Source organism: Anomaloglossus baeobatrachus, chromosome 6, assembly GCF_048569485.1.
Source record: "Anomaloglossus baeobatrachus isolate aAnoBae1 chromosome 6, aAnoBae1.hap1, whole genome shotgun sequence".
NCBI classification, from domain to species: Eukaryota; Metazoa; Chordata; class Amphibia; order Anura; family Aromobatidae; genus Anomaloglossus; species Anomaloglossus baeobatrachus.
In genome coordinates, this window is record NC_134358.1 from 302,403,728 (window position 1) to 302,418,609 (window position 14,882).

At 50.5% G+C, this 14,882-nt stretch overlaps 1 protein-coding gene across 4 annotated transcripts in view; it reads right to left on the minus strand.

Annotated features, from left to right (window-relative positions):
- The window catches only part of LOC142243224 (uncharacterized), a 137,889-nt gene that overhangs the window by 77,901 nt on the left and 45,106 nt on the right, over positions 1-14,882 (minus strand). For 2 of the 4 annotated variants that reach the window (XM_075314896.1, XM_075314895.1), the window contains exons 4-5: positions 12,139-12,165; positions 7,313-7,375 (exon numbers count right to left, since the gene is read on the minus strand). In XM_075314896.1, coding sequence (XP_075171011.1) covers positions 7,313-7,375; positions 12,139-12,165 — 90 coding nt within the window. The remainder of the gene's footprint in view (positions 1-7,312; positions 7,376-12,138; positions 12,166-14,882) is intronic. The other 2 variants (XM_075314898.1, XM_075314897.1) reach the window with 1 other exon arrangement.

Consider the following 14,882-nt stretch of genomic DNA (forward strand, 5'->3'; position numbering starts at 1 on the left):
TGAGATAATTTGCTTCCCAGTTTTCCACGCCTGGAATGTGAACTGCAGAGATGGTGGAGGCCGTGGCTTCCACCCACATCAAAATCCGCCGGACTTCCTGGAAGGCTTGCCGACTGCGTGTGCCGCCTTGGTGGTTGATGTATGCCACCGCTGTGGAATTGTCCGACTGAATTCTGATCTGCTTGCCTTCCAGCCACTGCTGGAACGCTTTCAGGGCAAGATACACTGCCCGTATTTCCAGAACATTGATCTGAAGCGAGGACTCTTGCTGGGTCCACGTACCCTGAGCCCTGTGGTGGAGAAAAACCGCTCCCCACCCTGACAGACTCGCGTCCGTCGTGACCACCTCCCAGGATGGGGGTAGGAAGGATTTCCCTTTCGATAATGAAGTGGGAAGAAGCCACCACCGAAGGGAAGCTTTGGTCGCCTGCGAGAGGGAGACGTTCCTGTCGAGGGACGTCGGCTTCCTGTCCCATTTGCGTAGGATGTCCCATTGAAGAGGACGCAGGTGAAACTGCGCGAAAGGAACTGCCTCCATTGCTGCCACCATCTTCCCCAGGAAGTGCATGAGGCGCCTCAAGGTGTGTGACCGACCTTGAAGGAGAGATTGTACCCCTGTCTGTAGTGACCGCTGCTTGATCAGCGGAAGCTTCACTATCGCTGAGAGGGTATGAAACTCCATGCCAAGGTATGTCAGCGATTGGGCCGGTGTCAGATTTGACTTTGGAAAATTGATGATCCACCCGAAACTCTGGAGAGTCTCCAGGGTAGCGTCGAGGCTGTGTTGGCATGCCTCTAGAGAGGGTGCCTTGATCAACAGATCGTCCAAGTACGGGCTCACCGAGTGACCCTGAGAGTGAAGGACCGCTACTACAGTAGCCATAACCTTGGTGAAAACCCGTGGGGCTGTTGCCAGGCCGAACGGCAGTGCCACGAACTGCAGGTGTTCGTTTCCTATGGCGAAGCGCAAGAAGCGCTGGTGCTCTGGAGCAATCGGTACGTGGAGATAAGCATCTTTGATATCGATCGATGCAAGGAAATCTCCCTGGGACATTGAGGCGATGACGGAGCGGAGGGATTCCATCCGGAACCGCCTGGTCTTTACGTGTTTGTTGAGAAGTTTCAGGTCCAGGACAGGTCGGAAAGACCCGTCCTTCTTTGGGACCACAAACAAGTTGGAGTAAAAACCGTGGCCCTGTTGCTGAAGAGGAACAGGGACCACCACTCCTTCTGCCTTCAGAATGCCCAGCGCCTGCAGAAGAGCCTCGGCTCGCTCGGGAGGCGGGGATGACCTGAAGAATCGAGTCGGGGGACGAGAGGTGAACTCTATCTTGTAACCGTGAGACAGAATGTCTCTCACCCAACGGTCTTTTACCCGTGGCAGCCAGGTGTCGCAAAAGCGGGAGAGCCTGCCACCGACCGAGGATGCGGAGTGAGGATGCCGAAAGTCATGACGAAGCCGCTTTGGTAGCGGCACCTCCGGTGGTCTTTTTAGGACGTGACTTAGACCGCCATGCATCAGAGTTCCTTTGATCTTTCTGAGGCCTTTTGGACGAGGAGAATTGGGACCTGCCCGCACCCCGAAAGGACCGAAACCTCGACTGCCCCTTCCTCTGTTGGGGTATGTTCGGTTTGGGCTGGGGTAAGGATGTATCCTTTCCCTTGGATTGTTTGATGATTTCATCCAAACGCTCGCCAAACAATCGGTCGCCAGAAATTGGCAAACTGGTTAAGCGCTTTTTGGAAACAGAATCTGCCTTCCATTCCCGTAGCCACAAGGCCCTGCGGAGTACCACCGAATTGGCGGCTGCAACCGCCGTACGGCTCGCAGAGTCCAGGACAGCATTAATAGCGTAAGACGCAAATGCCGACGTCTGAGTGGTTATGGACGCCACCTGTGGCGCGGACGTGCTTGTGACTGCGTCGATTTGCGCTTGACCTGCTGAGATAGCTTGTAGCACCCATATGGCTGCGAATGCTGGGGCAAAAGAAGCGCCGATAGCTTCATAGATGGATTTCAACCAGAGCTCCATCTGCCTCTCAGTGGCATCTTTGAGTGAAGCCCCATCTTCCACTGCAAGTATGGATCTAACTGCCAGTCTGGAGATTGGAGGATCCACTTTGGGACACTGAGCCCAACTTTTGACCACGTCAGGGGGAAAGGGATAACGTGTATCCTTAAGGCGCTTAGAAAAACGCTTATCTGGACAAGCATGGTGATTCTGGACTGCCTCTCTGAAATCAGAGTGGTCCAGAAACATACTCGGTGTACGCTTGGGAAACCTGAAACGGAATTTCTCCTGCTGGGAAGCTGACTCCTCCACCGGAGGAGCTGAGGGAGAAATATCCAACATACGATTGATGGACGCAATAAGGTCGTTCACTATGGCGTCCCCGTCCGGAGTATCAAGATTGAGAGCGGCCTCAGGATCAGAATCCTGATCAGCTGTCTTCGCATCATCAACCAGAGCTTCCCCCCTCTGAGACCCTGCACAATATGAAGATGTCGAGGGAAAATCTAAACGAGCTCGCTTAGTCGGTCTGGGGCTGGGGTCTGTGTCAGAACCCTCAGCTTGGGATCCATGAGATACCCCGGGAGGACATTGTTGGTCCAGCTGAGGTGGGCCAGGGAACAAAGATTCAACAGAGTCCCTGTGCTGAGATACCGGCCTGGACTGCAAGGCTTCTAGTATCTCAGCCATAGTCTCAGAGAGTCTTGCAAACTCCGTCCCTGTCACCTGAACAGTGTTAGCAGGTGGCTCCCCCTGGGCCCCCCCTAGCAGAGGCTCTGGCCAAACAAGTGCCACAGGGGCCGAACAGTGCACACAATGAGGGTCAGTGGAACCTGTCGGTAGCGGGGTCGTACATGCGGCGCAGGCAACATAATAAGCCTGTGGTTTGGCACCCCTGCCTTTTGTGGGCGCCATGCTATTATCTTCCCTGAGCAACACAATAGGGTATATAGCCAGAAATCAACTGTGCACTATACAGTGTAAAATAAACATATAATGTTACACTACTGCACAATGGGGCTAGCACCACAGGTGCTGCTTACCACCCGCTTAAAGCGGTTGTGAGGCCACCAGAGTCCCTGCCTGGGTCTCCCAGACTTTGTCCCCCTCTGCAGCGTCCGAGGAGCTGACAGGAATGCGTCCTGAGGAGAGGAGGGAGCCGTGGGCGTGACCCAGAAAGAGCGGGAACTGGTGCCTGCACTGTGCACAGTGAGGGGAGTGGAGTATGCAAAGCATGCTCCAGCCCTCAGTGCTGCTCGTTCTGAGCAGCGTCCCGCCCTTCCCCTGCCTGTCAGGGCTGGGGGTGGGAGGAAAGGAACTAGGCCGCAAAAAAGCCGGGGACTCTAGTAATAAACGCGGCCGCCGTAAAAGCGCGGCCGGCGTGGAAGTCCCCGGCGCACTACAAGTCCCAGCCGCGCCGCAGTGATTCCATGGCAGCGGCGGTCAGTGCGGCAGTCCCTATACATAAACACACTCAGCAACGCTGAGTGTGTAATGGCACATATTAACCCGGTCAGCGCCGCGGTCCCCGGTGCACTAGCACACCCAGCAAAGCTGGAGTGTTGCTGTGCGCGGTCCCCACCGGGATACAGAGTACCTCCAAGTAGCAGGGCCATGTCCCTGAACGATACCCGGCTCCTATCCAGCAGGCTCCACAGGAGTTGTGGATGAAGCACGGTCTCAGTGCCTGGAGACCGATAGGATCCCACTTCCACCAGAGCCCTGAGGGGGATGGGGAAGGAAAACAGCATGTGGGCTCCAGCCTCCGTACCCGCAATGGATACCTCAACCTTACAACACCGCCGACAAGAGTGGGGTGAGAAGGGAGCATGCTGGGGGCCCTATATGGGCCCACTTTTCTTCCATCCGACATGGTCAGCAGCTGCTGCTGACCAATCTGTGGAGCTGTGCGTGCGTGTCTGACCTCCTTCGCACAAAGCAAAAAACTGAGGAGCCCGTGGGAGCACGGGGGGTGTATAGGCAGAAGGGGAGGGGCTTAACACTTTTAAGTGTAATACTTTGTGCGGCCTCCGGAGGCATAGCCTATACACCCAATTGTCTGGGTCTCCCAATAGAGCGACAAAGAAATTTAAGGATGTCGCCATAAGCGTGGACTAAGATATGATCCGGACGGATAGTTCATACCTGGAGGAGAGAGGCATTCTCCACCGATTCTCAAAAACATTAGGTTGAGCGACACGACTGAGGCACACCACGCTCCACAAACAGATTGCATCATACAACAGTAAACAAGAAAAACAAGGAGAGATAGGGCTCTGCACACCAGTGCGCAGTGCCCCTGCCCTCAAAATCAAGTGTATCTTACACATTTCTCCCAAATAGAGAGAATCAGGGTTAAAAACACGCCCCAAGTCCATGCAGGGAGGGGGGTCCACAACTCGCTAGTGCAGCGTGTGTCCACAATGAACCGGCCGTCTCCCGTCCTGGATCCTAGATGAATTGTGATGAACTGTAATGAGCTCACCAGCATAGCGTCCAAAACAAAAACAACGCCTGGCGGCAGAAAGGGAAATCTCAGGTATTCTTCCTCCTCAGGGACCTCTCATTGATATCCAGCCAAGACAGCGCCGCCCCAGCCGTATCAAAAAATGAGTCTCTCCGTTCACAGCAATCCGCAGCTTAGCAGGGTACATCATGGAGTATGGCACTTGTAGGTTGCACAGGCGTTTTTTGATCTCAATAAATTGCGCTCTTTTACATTGCACTTCCATGGAGACATCAGGAAATATTGATATCTTCCTCCCATCAATTGCAAGTTCTTTGATATCTCTGGCTCTGCGCAGGATAGTGTCCCTATCTTTATAGTTCAGTAGTTTAATCAGAATAGGACGTGGGGGTGCTCCCGGCTGTGGGGCACGCGCAGGGACCCTGTGCGCCCTTTCAAATGGTGAAGAAAGGGGACAGTGTCTTTTCCCATGGTATCTTTAAGCCATTTTTCAAAGAAATTTAATGGGTCATTGCCCTCCATCCTCTCTGGGACCCCCACCTGTCTCAAATTACTTCTGCGGGAGTGTTTCTCTAAGGCTACTTTCACACATCCGGCTTGAGCCCTGCGGCTCAATCCGGCTGTGCAAGCTATGCAACGGATGCGGTGAAAACACCGCATCCTTTGCATAAGTTTTTCCCATGCGGCCCGCCCGGTTTTTGCCGCTTGCGGCATGCTACTGAGCATGCGCAGTGGCAAAAACCGCATGCGGCGGCCGAATGCGGTATTTGCCGCATCGCGCCGCATCCGGCCGCCATAGGCATGCATTGAGAGATGCGCCGCATCGGCCGAATGCGGCGCGATGCGGTTTTTTTTGCCGCACGAAAAAACGTGCCAGGCAACGTTCCATCCGGCCGCCGCATCGGCTAAATCTGCTGCATGCGGCAAAAACCGGATGGAACGCAAGGCCATGCGGCACAATGCGGCACTAATTAAAGTCTATGCAGGAAAATCGCAACCGGCAGCAAAAAAAAACGGTTGCGATTTTCCTGCAAAGTGCCGGATTGTGCCGCAGAAGAAAAACCGGAGGTGTGAAAGTACCCTAAATCATCCACCTTGTTTAGCAGTGTGGAAATATTTTGCGTGGCCTTTCCCAGATCTCGTGACATTGGTGGTAATTTATCCTCTGTTGTACTCACTGGTTCCTCCAGCTCCCCCATTCTGACATTCACCCCCTGCAGCTCACGTTTAATACAGGCCATATCTGAGGTGACCATTCCCATCTGGCTGCTTAGGGTGGCCAATGTGGCATTGCAAGAGTTAATTGCTGCCAGAATGTCTCAGTATGGCCTCAGCGAAGATAGGTGCCGTTTGCTCCACACCTCCCCCTCCTCCCTCTGCCAGCGCAGGCCTCCGCGTCTGCATATCTTGTGCTGCTGAACATGCAGGGCCCAGGGTACTCACAGTCTTGCCGTCGGGTATGTTTTCTCCCTGCTCCAGGGCCCGTTCAGCGCTGCCATCGGGTGCCTCGTTGGAGGTAGGCTCAGTGCCAGGGGCCACTCTGGCGAACCGCTCTAGCCTGCCTGCTACTCCCACTGTTCCACCGCAGGATGGTGTGGACGCCGGCGGCGCCATATTGGATTCTTCAGAGGCGCGCTCCCGCGCGTCCGTCCTTTTTATTGCTGCTGCGGGTCGGCATATCCTGGCAGTGCTCGCTTCCCCGGGTGTTATAAGTAGTATTGCAGCCCTCCAGGGTCGGTAGTGCTTTTCAGCAAGGCCGGTGTGCAGGATGATTCTTGATCCAGGCAGGAGCTCACCCACGCTGTCTCCTCTCTACATGAGGTCCAGGCCACGCCCCACACATCGGGTAATTAACCCGATGTGTACTGTGACTAGGTGTGCAGGGAGCCAGCGCTAAGCGGTGTGCTCTGGTAACCAAGGTAAATATCGGGTTGGTTACCAGATATTTACCTTAGTTACCAAGCGCAGCATTGCTTCCACGCGTGCTGCTGGCTGGGGGCTGGTCACTAGTTGCTGGTGAGATCTGCCTGTTTGACAGCTCACCAGCAACCCGTGTAGCAACGCTCCAGCGATCCCTGCCAGGTCAGGTTGCTGGTGGGATCGCTGGACCGTCGCTTAGTGTGACGGTACCTTAGGTCTCACTTGCAGAGCAGTCCAGCTAATCTATCCACCACTGATTAGTATCTTGCTCACAATGCACAGTGTAGCTGCCAATCAGGTGTGTGGATGGGGATATACACAGCCCACAAGACTTAGCTCTGCTACATCTACATTACACAAAACAGGTATTCTAGCAAAACTACAGATGGCAGCCCAGTAAGTGACACATACAGTAGGTGGAATCAGGTTTTCCTTCAATAGATTATTCTGCTCTTAAATTACATAGAAAAAAACCTGCTGACAGATTTGTCCTAAACTCCAAAGATGTAAGAATGACTTCACAAGAAGCTGCAAACCAGGGACAGGCTGCGGTCAAATCCACGGGTTAGCAAGGCCTACTACTTTGCCTATACAGTGAGTTTTTCAGCCCTCTGTTTCTTCCCAGAAAAGACAAGAAGCTGGTTGGAAACAGGGGGCCAAAATTGATTTCATGATTCTGACAAGTCATAATCATGGCACAGTAAAATACCAAAAATAAAATATGCTTTTTGAGAGGGGGCTTTTTTTTTTACTTTCCTTGTTAGATCCTTTAGTTTCCTTGTATGCCAGTGTCAAACTCCAATGCATATGTATCCTATGCACATTCCCAAACGCTAAAATGGTCACTAAAAGAAAACCTTTACTCATCTCTTACACTTGTTATTGATAGGCCTTGAAATTTCAAGAAACTTACATGTCTCAATCCACTTTGATGTTGCTTTAGCTGTTTAAGAGATGTACACGCAATATGGCATTCCTGCAGAGAAGGAAAAGTAAATCACCATACGTACGGTGGAAAACACACCAGAAAACAAGACAGTCTGCTAACTAACATTTCTTGGCTGCACCCAGAATTCATAACCAAGTACAAGACATGTATACAGATTACAAACCACCACTGACAAGTTGCTAATTTTCAGCTACATATCATCAAGCAGCACAAGTCTGCCATGCCCAGCCTCACCTTTCTAGAAAAATATTACTTTGAGCCCTCAATGGTTGATTCCATTTAAAGGGAACCTGTCACATGGAAAAATGCTGTTAACCTGCAGATATGGGGTTAATCTGCAGGTTAATAGCATTCCGTACCTGCCGTAGACTGTACATTTAACCCCAATGCCGAGAGGAAATTAACTATAATCCTCCTGGCAGCATACCAGCTTGAGTCATAGGGGGCACCGCTGCCGCAGTTTCAGTCACTGTTCTGTGTATTGAGATCGGTGGCTGTAACTGACTGACAGCTGGTACTAATCCTGAGTGGATGTCAGTGCAGGGGGCGTGGTTATAGCCAACATTCCTCAAACAGAGAGCGGTGACTGAACCCGCGCCAACGCCACCTCCATGACAAACCCAAACACTGCCAGGAGGAATAAAGTTAATTTCCTCCCTGCAGCGGGTTCATTGTGCAGGCAACGGCAGGTTCAGAATTCTATTACCCTGCAGATTAACCCCAGATATGCAGATTGATAGCATTTTATCAGTTCGCTTTAATGGCTAACTGAAAAGATAGTAATAATAGCAAGCTTCCGAGACTACTCAGGTCTCATCAGGCATGGTATAACACAAAATCTGAAGAGTCCCATATTTATACACAACAGGACATAGAGCAGAGCAGTAATAGGGAATATTATATATCTATAGGGAGTACAGTGTTAGCCAAAACAAAGAAAAATATTACAATTTCAGAGTCCTCAGTGGTTGATACCTTTTAATAGCTAACATAAAGCTTCAGTTAGCCATAATATATTTCATATTTTCTGCCTCATCATTCCTTCCATTTAAATAAAAGGGAGAGTGTATAGGAAGACTGCTATTGCAAAGGGTAAATTTGGCCTGTCATTTAGAAGCGTCTTCATATTGCCATATAAGCAGCCCCAGAAGAAAAAAGTAACATACACAACAGTGAATCAGGCAGAGAGGAAAGAGAAAGAAGGGATTGTAAGCACCATGCTTGTTTGCATCCTCAAGTAACTAGGTCACCAAAAACAACCCAAGTGATATCATGTGCTCAGTTACTGAAGAAATAAGTGTGTTGGGAATATACAATATACATTAGCAAGTTCCATAACGGTCCAAATTACAGCTTCTCCTCCTGTACTGGATTGTGTAACGCTCTTAGCCACCAAACAGATGTTGGTGAAGGAGGTCCGGTCACTTCCTCAGCAGCATTTTTGAGGCCAGGAGCTTTGTGTGGGAAAACTGCAATAACAATTGCCAAAGTAGAAATACGGAATTTCACACAATCATGTACCCAAAACCATTTGTTAAAATAAACAAAAATGGCCACACCCTTTAATATTTTGGGCCAGCCGCTAACTGAATGCAGGATGGCATGAACCATATTTTTCGGATTACACTATGTAACATGATTTTTGTTCCCAGGGAATAAATACCATTTCTTAATTGGTTATATCATAAAAACATGGAAAAATGTATTAGCCTGCAAAAACTTTAATTTTGCGGTCAGGACACTGAAAAGTTGAAATTGGAATTCCGTCTTAAGGAAAATTACAAATGATTGGGTTTAAGGTCATAATAAAAACTAAATATAATAATGATTTGAAATACAGTATATTGTATTTGAATCAAAATGCTACAAATTGATGAAAAGGAACCTAGAAATGGTTACTTTTGTGAGGGTTTGTCAGATCACTTATATGCATTAATCCCCAAATAGTCCCCCATCAAGTTTTCCTTGTAGTTTCCCTGGCATCCTACATTTTGAAATTTGCTGTCTTGATGAAAGGGCTCTCCTTGCTCCTCGGAATCCATCTTCTGCTTGAGGCTATCAAGATGGGCATCAAGGATATGGACTTTGAGACCTCGTCCAGCCCATTTTGCTATAGCTTTTCCCCAGTCTCAACCAATGCAACATAGTTTTCAGCTTTCTGATTTCCAAAGGAAGCCTGTAACTACGTTAACAAAACTGATCCATGCTTTCTCTTTTCTTTTGAGGAGTTAGGGAAACTCTTGACACTCCATAACTTTCTTGATTTCAGGGCCAACATAAAACGTCAGCTGTAACTTTTGCTTCTGAAAGCTTTTGGAAGAGATCTTGTAAATACTTGAATGGCACCGATTCCATGTCCAAAGCTGTGATAAATTGATTCATGAGGCCTAGCTTGATGTGGCAAGGTGGCATTAGTACCTTTCGAGGGTCTACAAGTGGCTCCCATTTAATATTGTTGTTCCCCACGGAAACTCTGTAGCTTCCTGCTATCCTAAAGGCAAACAAAGCATGGAAGCTTAGTATAGTCTCCTTGAAGACCCTCTAATTACTTCCTAACCATATTCCTCATATTTCAATGCATTTAACAATCTCTTCACATTTCTATAGTCTTCTTTAAGCATTGCCGAATGGGCAAGGGGAAGAGAAGGATACCATTATGGAGTAATACTTATGTCTATCAATAGCTTTGAATGATGTAACGTCTGGAATCCTGAAGTCCTGAACATCTGTCATACTTTGGTTACACAAATCGTATCTAACTAATGAAACGACGGTAATGTGTAGTTCACATGAACAATGACATTCGAATAAAGTGAGTTTACTATTGGACTACATAGGTATGCCTAAAATCATTGTGGGAGCCACAAAAGTGAAGTTTCGGGGCTACATCAGCTTTTCCCAAAGTAAGTAATGCACAATTAAACAGGAAATAACACTTTTAACCCAGAAACAGAATTTTTTTTTTCTTTTGTTACATAGTCTTATAAGACACACTTTTACTCCCAAAAATTAGGGAGGAACGTGAGGAGGGGTGTATCTTAATAATCTGAATGCAGCTTACCTGGTGTGGTGGAGAGGGGTCGCAGGGGGCCAGGGGAATGCAGCGGACTTAACAGAAATAGCGCCCGGAAGTGGCGCTTGCGCAGATAAGATCTCTGAGCCGAGAGCTCAATCTGCGCTGACTCCGGGTGCCATTTCTAAGAAACCCTCACAGCCTGAGCCGAGCCCCAGCGCAGCCCGAGCCGAGCCCCAGCGCAGCCCGAGCCGAGCCCCAGCGCAGCCCGAGCCGAGCCCCAGCGCAGCCCGAGCCGAGCCCCAGCGCAGCCCGAGCCGAGCCCCAGCGCAGCCCGAGCCGAGCCCCAGCGCAGCCCGAGCCGAGCCCCAGCGCAGCCCGAGCCGAGCCCCAGCGCAGCCCGAGCCGAGCCCCAGCGCAGCCCGAGCCGAGCCCCAGCGCAGCCCGAGCCGAGCCCCAGCGCAGCCCGAGCCGAGCCCCAGCGCAGCCCGAGCCGAGCCCCAGCGCAGCCCGAGCCGAGCCCCAGCGCAGCCCGAGCCGAGCCCCAGCGCAGCCCGAGCCGAGCCCCAGCGCAGCCCGAGCCGAGCCCCAGCGCAGCCCGAGCCGAGCCCCAGCGCAGCCCGAGCCGAGCCCCAGCGCAGCCCGAGCCGAGCCCCAGCGCAGCCCGAGCCGAGCCCCAGCGCAGCCCGAGCCGAGCCCCAGCGCAGCCCGAGCCGAGCCCCAGCGCAGCCCGAGCCGAGCCCCAGCGCAGCCCGAGCCGAGCCCCAGCGCAGCCCGAGCCGAGCCCCAGCGCAGCCCGAGCCGAGCCCCAGCGCAGCCCGAGCCGAGCCCCAGCGCAGCCCGAGCCGAGCCCCAGCGCAGCCCGAGCCGAGCCCCAGCGCAGCCCGAGCCGAGCCCCAGCGCAGCCCGAGCCGAGCCCCAGCGCAGCCCGAGCCGAGCCCCAGCGCAGCCCGAGCCGAGCCCCAGCGCAGCCCGAGCCGAGCCCCAGCGCAGCCCGAGCCGAGCCCCAGCGCAGCCCGAGCCGAGCCCCAGCGCAGCCCGAGCCGAGCCCCAGCGCAGCCCGAGCCGAGCCCCAGCGCAGCCCGAGCCGAGCCCCAGCGCAGCCCGAGCCGAGCCCCAGCGCAGCCCGAGCCGAGCCCCAGCGCAGCCCGAGCCGAGCCCCAGCGCAGCCCGAGCCGAGCCCCAGCGCAGCCCGAGCCGAGCCCCAGCGCAGCCCGAGCCGAGCCCCAGCGCAGCCCGAGCCGAGCCCCAGCGCAGCCCGAGCCGAGCCCCAGCCAACAGTTTCTGGGACACCCACCGCCCCTGTCTCCTGTGAGCCCACTCCACCACCGCTGCCACCTCCTCCGGTAAGATACTATTACTATTAGGTTACGTGCGTCTTTTTCAATGAATTTGAGTACCATTTTTTACATGGATTTTTGTCATGTTTTTACACTGTGGTTTTTGTCTCTTTTTGGTATGATGTGCTTTAAATAAAACAGGTTTTTTATATTCCCTTCTATTTGGCTTTGATAAAACTTTATTGACAGTCATGTACGAATTACATGTGTCTAAGTGAATTTTGCAGAAGAAATGCATTAAAAACGTGTATACGTTTATGTGCGGATTTTCCGCATTTTAATTTGCATGGGAATAATCCGCACATAGATCGATATACCTTGTCAAAAATTGATGTATTGCTTCGGGATATGGACTAGTTATTTGGTAATGCATTGCTAAAACCACACATCCCCTTTATGTCAAAATATGGTTGTGCCTTTTCTACAGATCCACTCACCTCACATCTGTAGGTTTGATGCCTTTCCTAAAATACAAAGAGAAGGATTAACTTTTTATCGTTATTTATATACTTTGAACGAAAAAAAAAACAAAAAACATAAGGCATTGAATGTGCCAAAATTTAAGGCAACATCAGAAAACAGGGTGATATCAATATAGATTGTCATGAAAAATAGGAAATGTTGGTTTGGCATTCAGAACATTAAAGGGAACCTGTCATCAGAAATTTAGCTTTAAACCTAAAAGTTTCCCCCTCTGCAGCTCGTGGGCTGCATTCTAGCAAGGTTCCTGTACTTTTTGTGCCCCCTTTGAAACCAAATTAAACACTTTATAAAGTTGTACCTTTTTGTCTGCCATTCTTGTAAATTATCCATGGGGGCGGGCTCTCTTGCGTCCGTTGCTGTCCCTCCTGCAGATTGACGCCGTCCCCCATTGCTCCATTTCATATCTCAGGACGCCGCCCACTGCGCCCGAGGTCCCGTGCACGCGAGGACCGCTGGTGACGTGGTCGCAGGCACGAGATTATGGGCGGCGCTGTGATTGCATCGCAAGTGCCCGCCCATAATCTCGTGACCGCGATCTCCCCTCTGCCTCCAGCGTTCTGCGCAAGCGCTGGAAAATGACCCGACTTCACCTCCTTCCCATCCTGCCCTGCAGCAGGAAATAAATGGGAGGAGCGGAGCAGCACAGCACAGGTTACCAAAAAAAAAAAAAAAAAAAAAGTTTAGAGCTTTTCACTTTTCCGAAGACTGTGTGTCTTTGTTTGATTTTACATGGTTTTTTTTTTACTGTGTACGTCGCTCAGATCCTCTCCGCGTCTCCTCGTATCCTGTGGTGGCCTGCTCTGCTCCTCCCATCTATTTCCTGCTGTAGGGCAGGATGGGAAGGAGGTGAAGTCGGGTCATCTTCCAGCGCTTGCGCAGAACGCTGGAGGCAGAGGGGAGATCGCGGTCACGAGATTATGGGCGGGCACTTGCGATGCAATCACAGCGCCGCCCATAATCTCGTGCCTGCGACGTCACCAGCGGTCCTCGTGTGCACGGGACCTCGGGCGCAGTGGGCAGCGTCCTGAGATATGAAATGAAGCAATGGGGGACGGCATCAATCTGCAGGAGGGACAGCAACGGACGCAAGAGAGCCCGCCCCCATGGATAATTTACAAGAATGGCAGACAAAAAGGTACAACTTTATAAAGTGTTTAATTTGGTTTGAAAGGGGGCACAAAAAGTACAGGAACCTTGCTAGAATGCAGCCCAGGAGCTGCAGAGGGGGAAACTTTTAGGTTTAAAGCTAAATTTCTGATGACAGGTTCCCTTTAAAGAGAATCCAAAGCCATAACTAAAGTTGTGCAATAAAAACCCTTAATGTCAATTTTCAAGGCCACACAAACTAAAGGAATGATCAAAATAATAAAAAGAAATAAAAGAAGCAGCAAGTAGTAAAAGAAAAAACAAAAAGGAATAGAAGGAAGGGGGTAAGGAAAAGAAATTGCATTCAGGACAAGGGTCCTATGATTGCAGATTCTATTTTCCCCCATAATGGCCAGGTGTTCAACAGAGGATCTAAATTCCAACGAATGGAACCAGGTTGTATAAAAATGATCGTAGGAGCTATTGACAGGTGAGTGTCTCCATCAACATCACATCATTAATCTTAGAAAACCAGAGGGAGATTGTTGAAGTGGATTCTTTTTTCCAAAGCAGAGGGATGCACGCTCGGGCAGTCGCAATTAAGTACCATAGTATAGAATGCCTAAATATTTTTAGAGGAATGTCGCAGTGATGGAGAATGACAAGAGCTAGGTTTAGGTCAAGCGTGAGATCTGTTCCTATGTATCACTAATTGCACTTTTCCCCAAAAAGGAGAGAGAGGAAAACAGAACAAGAAAACGTGTAACAGGTCATCCCCCTTGTCTCAAATACATGGGATTGGCTTCAGGGAAGAGAGTGTGTAAGCGAGTGGGGACTCTACACCACCGAGACAGAAGTTCATAACTGGCATTATGAAAACTACAGCAAATTGATGCTTTATGTGTTAAAGTGAAAATGCGCTTCCATTGATCTTTCAATATACCCTCCCATTGGCTTTGAAAATAGGTGACAGGATGGTTCGGGGAGTGGTGGGCGGGTCAATCAAGAATGAGTATGCAAAGGGTAGAGTATGTCTTAGAGGTCTTGTACTCAAACATGCTGCTTCAAAAGTCATCGTTATAGTAGGGTCTGGAAGGGAGTGAATGAAGAAAAAAAAAAGCCAGATCACCCACTCTCCAGGTTCCAAGGGAGATGAAGAGGAGATGCCAAGGAGGTGTTCCCTTGAAGGCCCAGTATGTCTAACACCAAAATGACAAATTCTGAAACATCCATTTTTTAGCCAGGTGCAAAAAACAGTTCTCTAAATCCCGGGGGGGAAAACGTGTATTTCCCAAGATAGGATACATAGAGTAGATTCGGGGCTGGGTACAGCAGGCGAGGGTAGACCCAAGTGCGGGATGTGTTTTAAGTGATTTAATCGTAGATGGATCCATCCAATGAGTCAGACTGTGAGGGATGTTTGTAAAGCTCCATCCTGACTGATGCTTTTCCAGTACTATTCCTACACCAGTCCAGGATTCTAGAGAGGTGAGAGGCTATATAATAGGATCTAAAACTATACCCCAATATGGCTCTTCTGATATGAAAGGGTTTGCCAGACCATACGAACTTAGTTTGAACCAATGCAAAATCCTGAAGAAGGAAGAGGGAA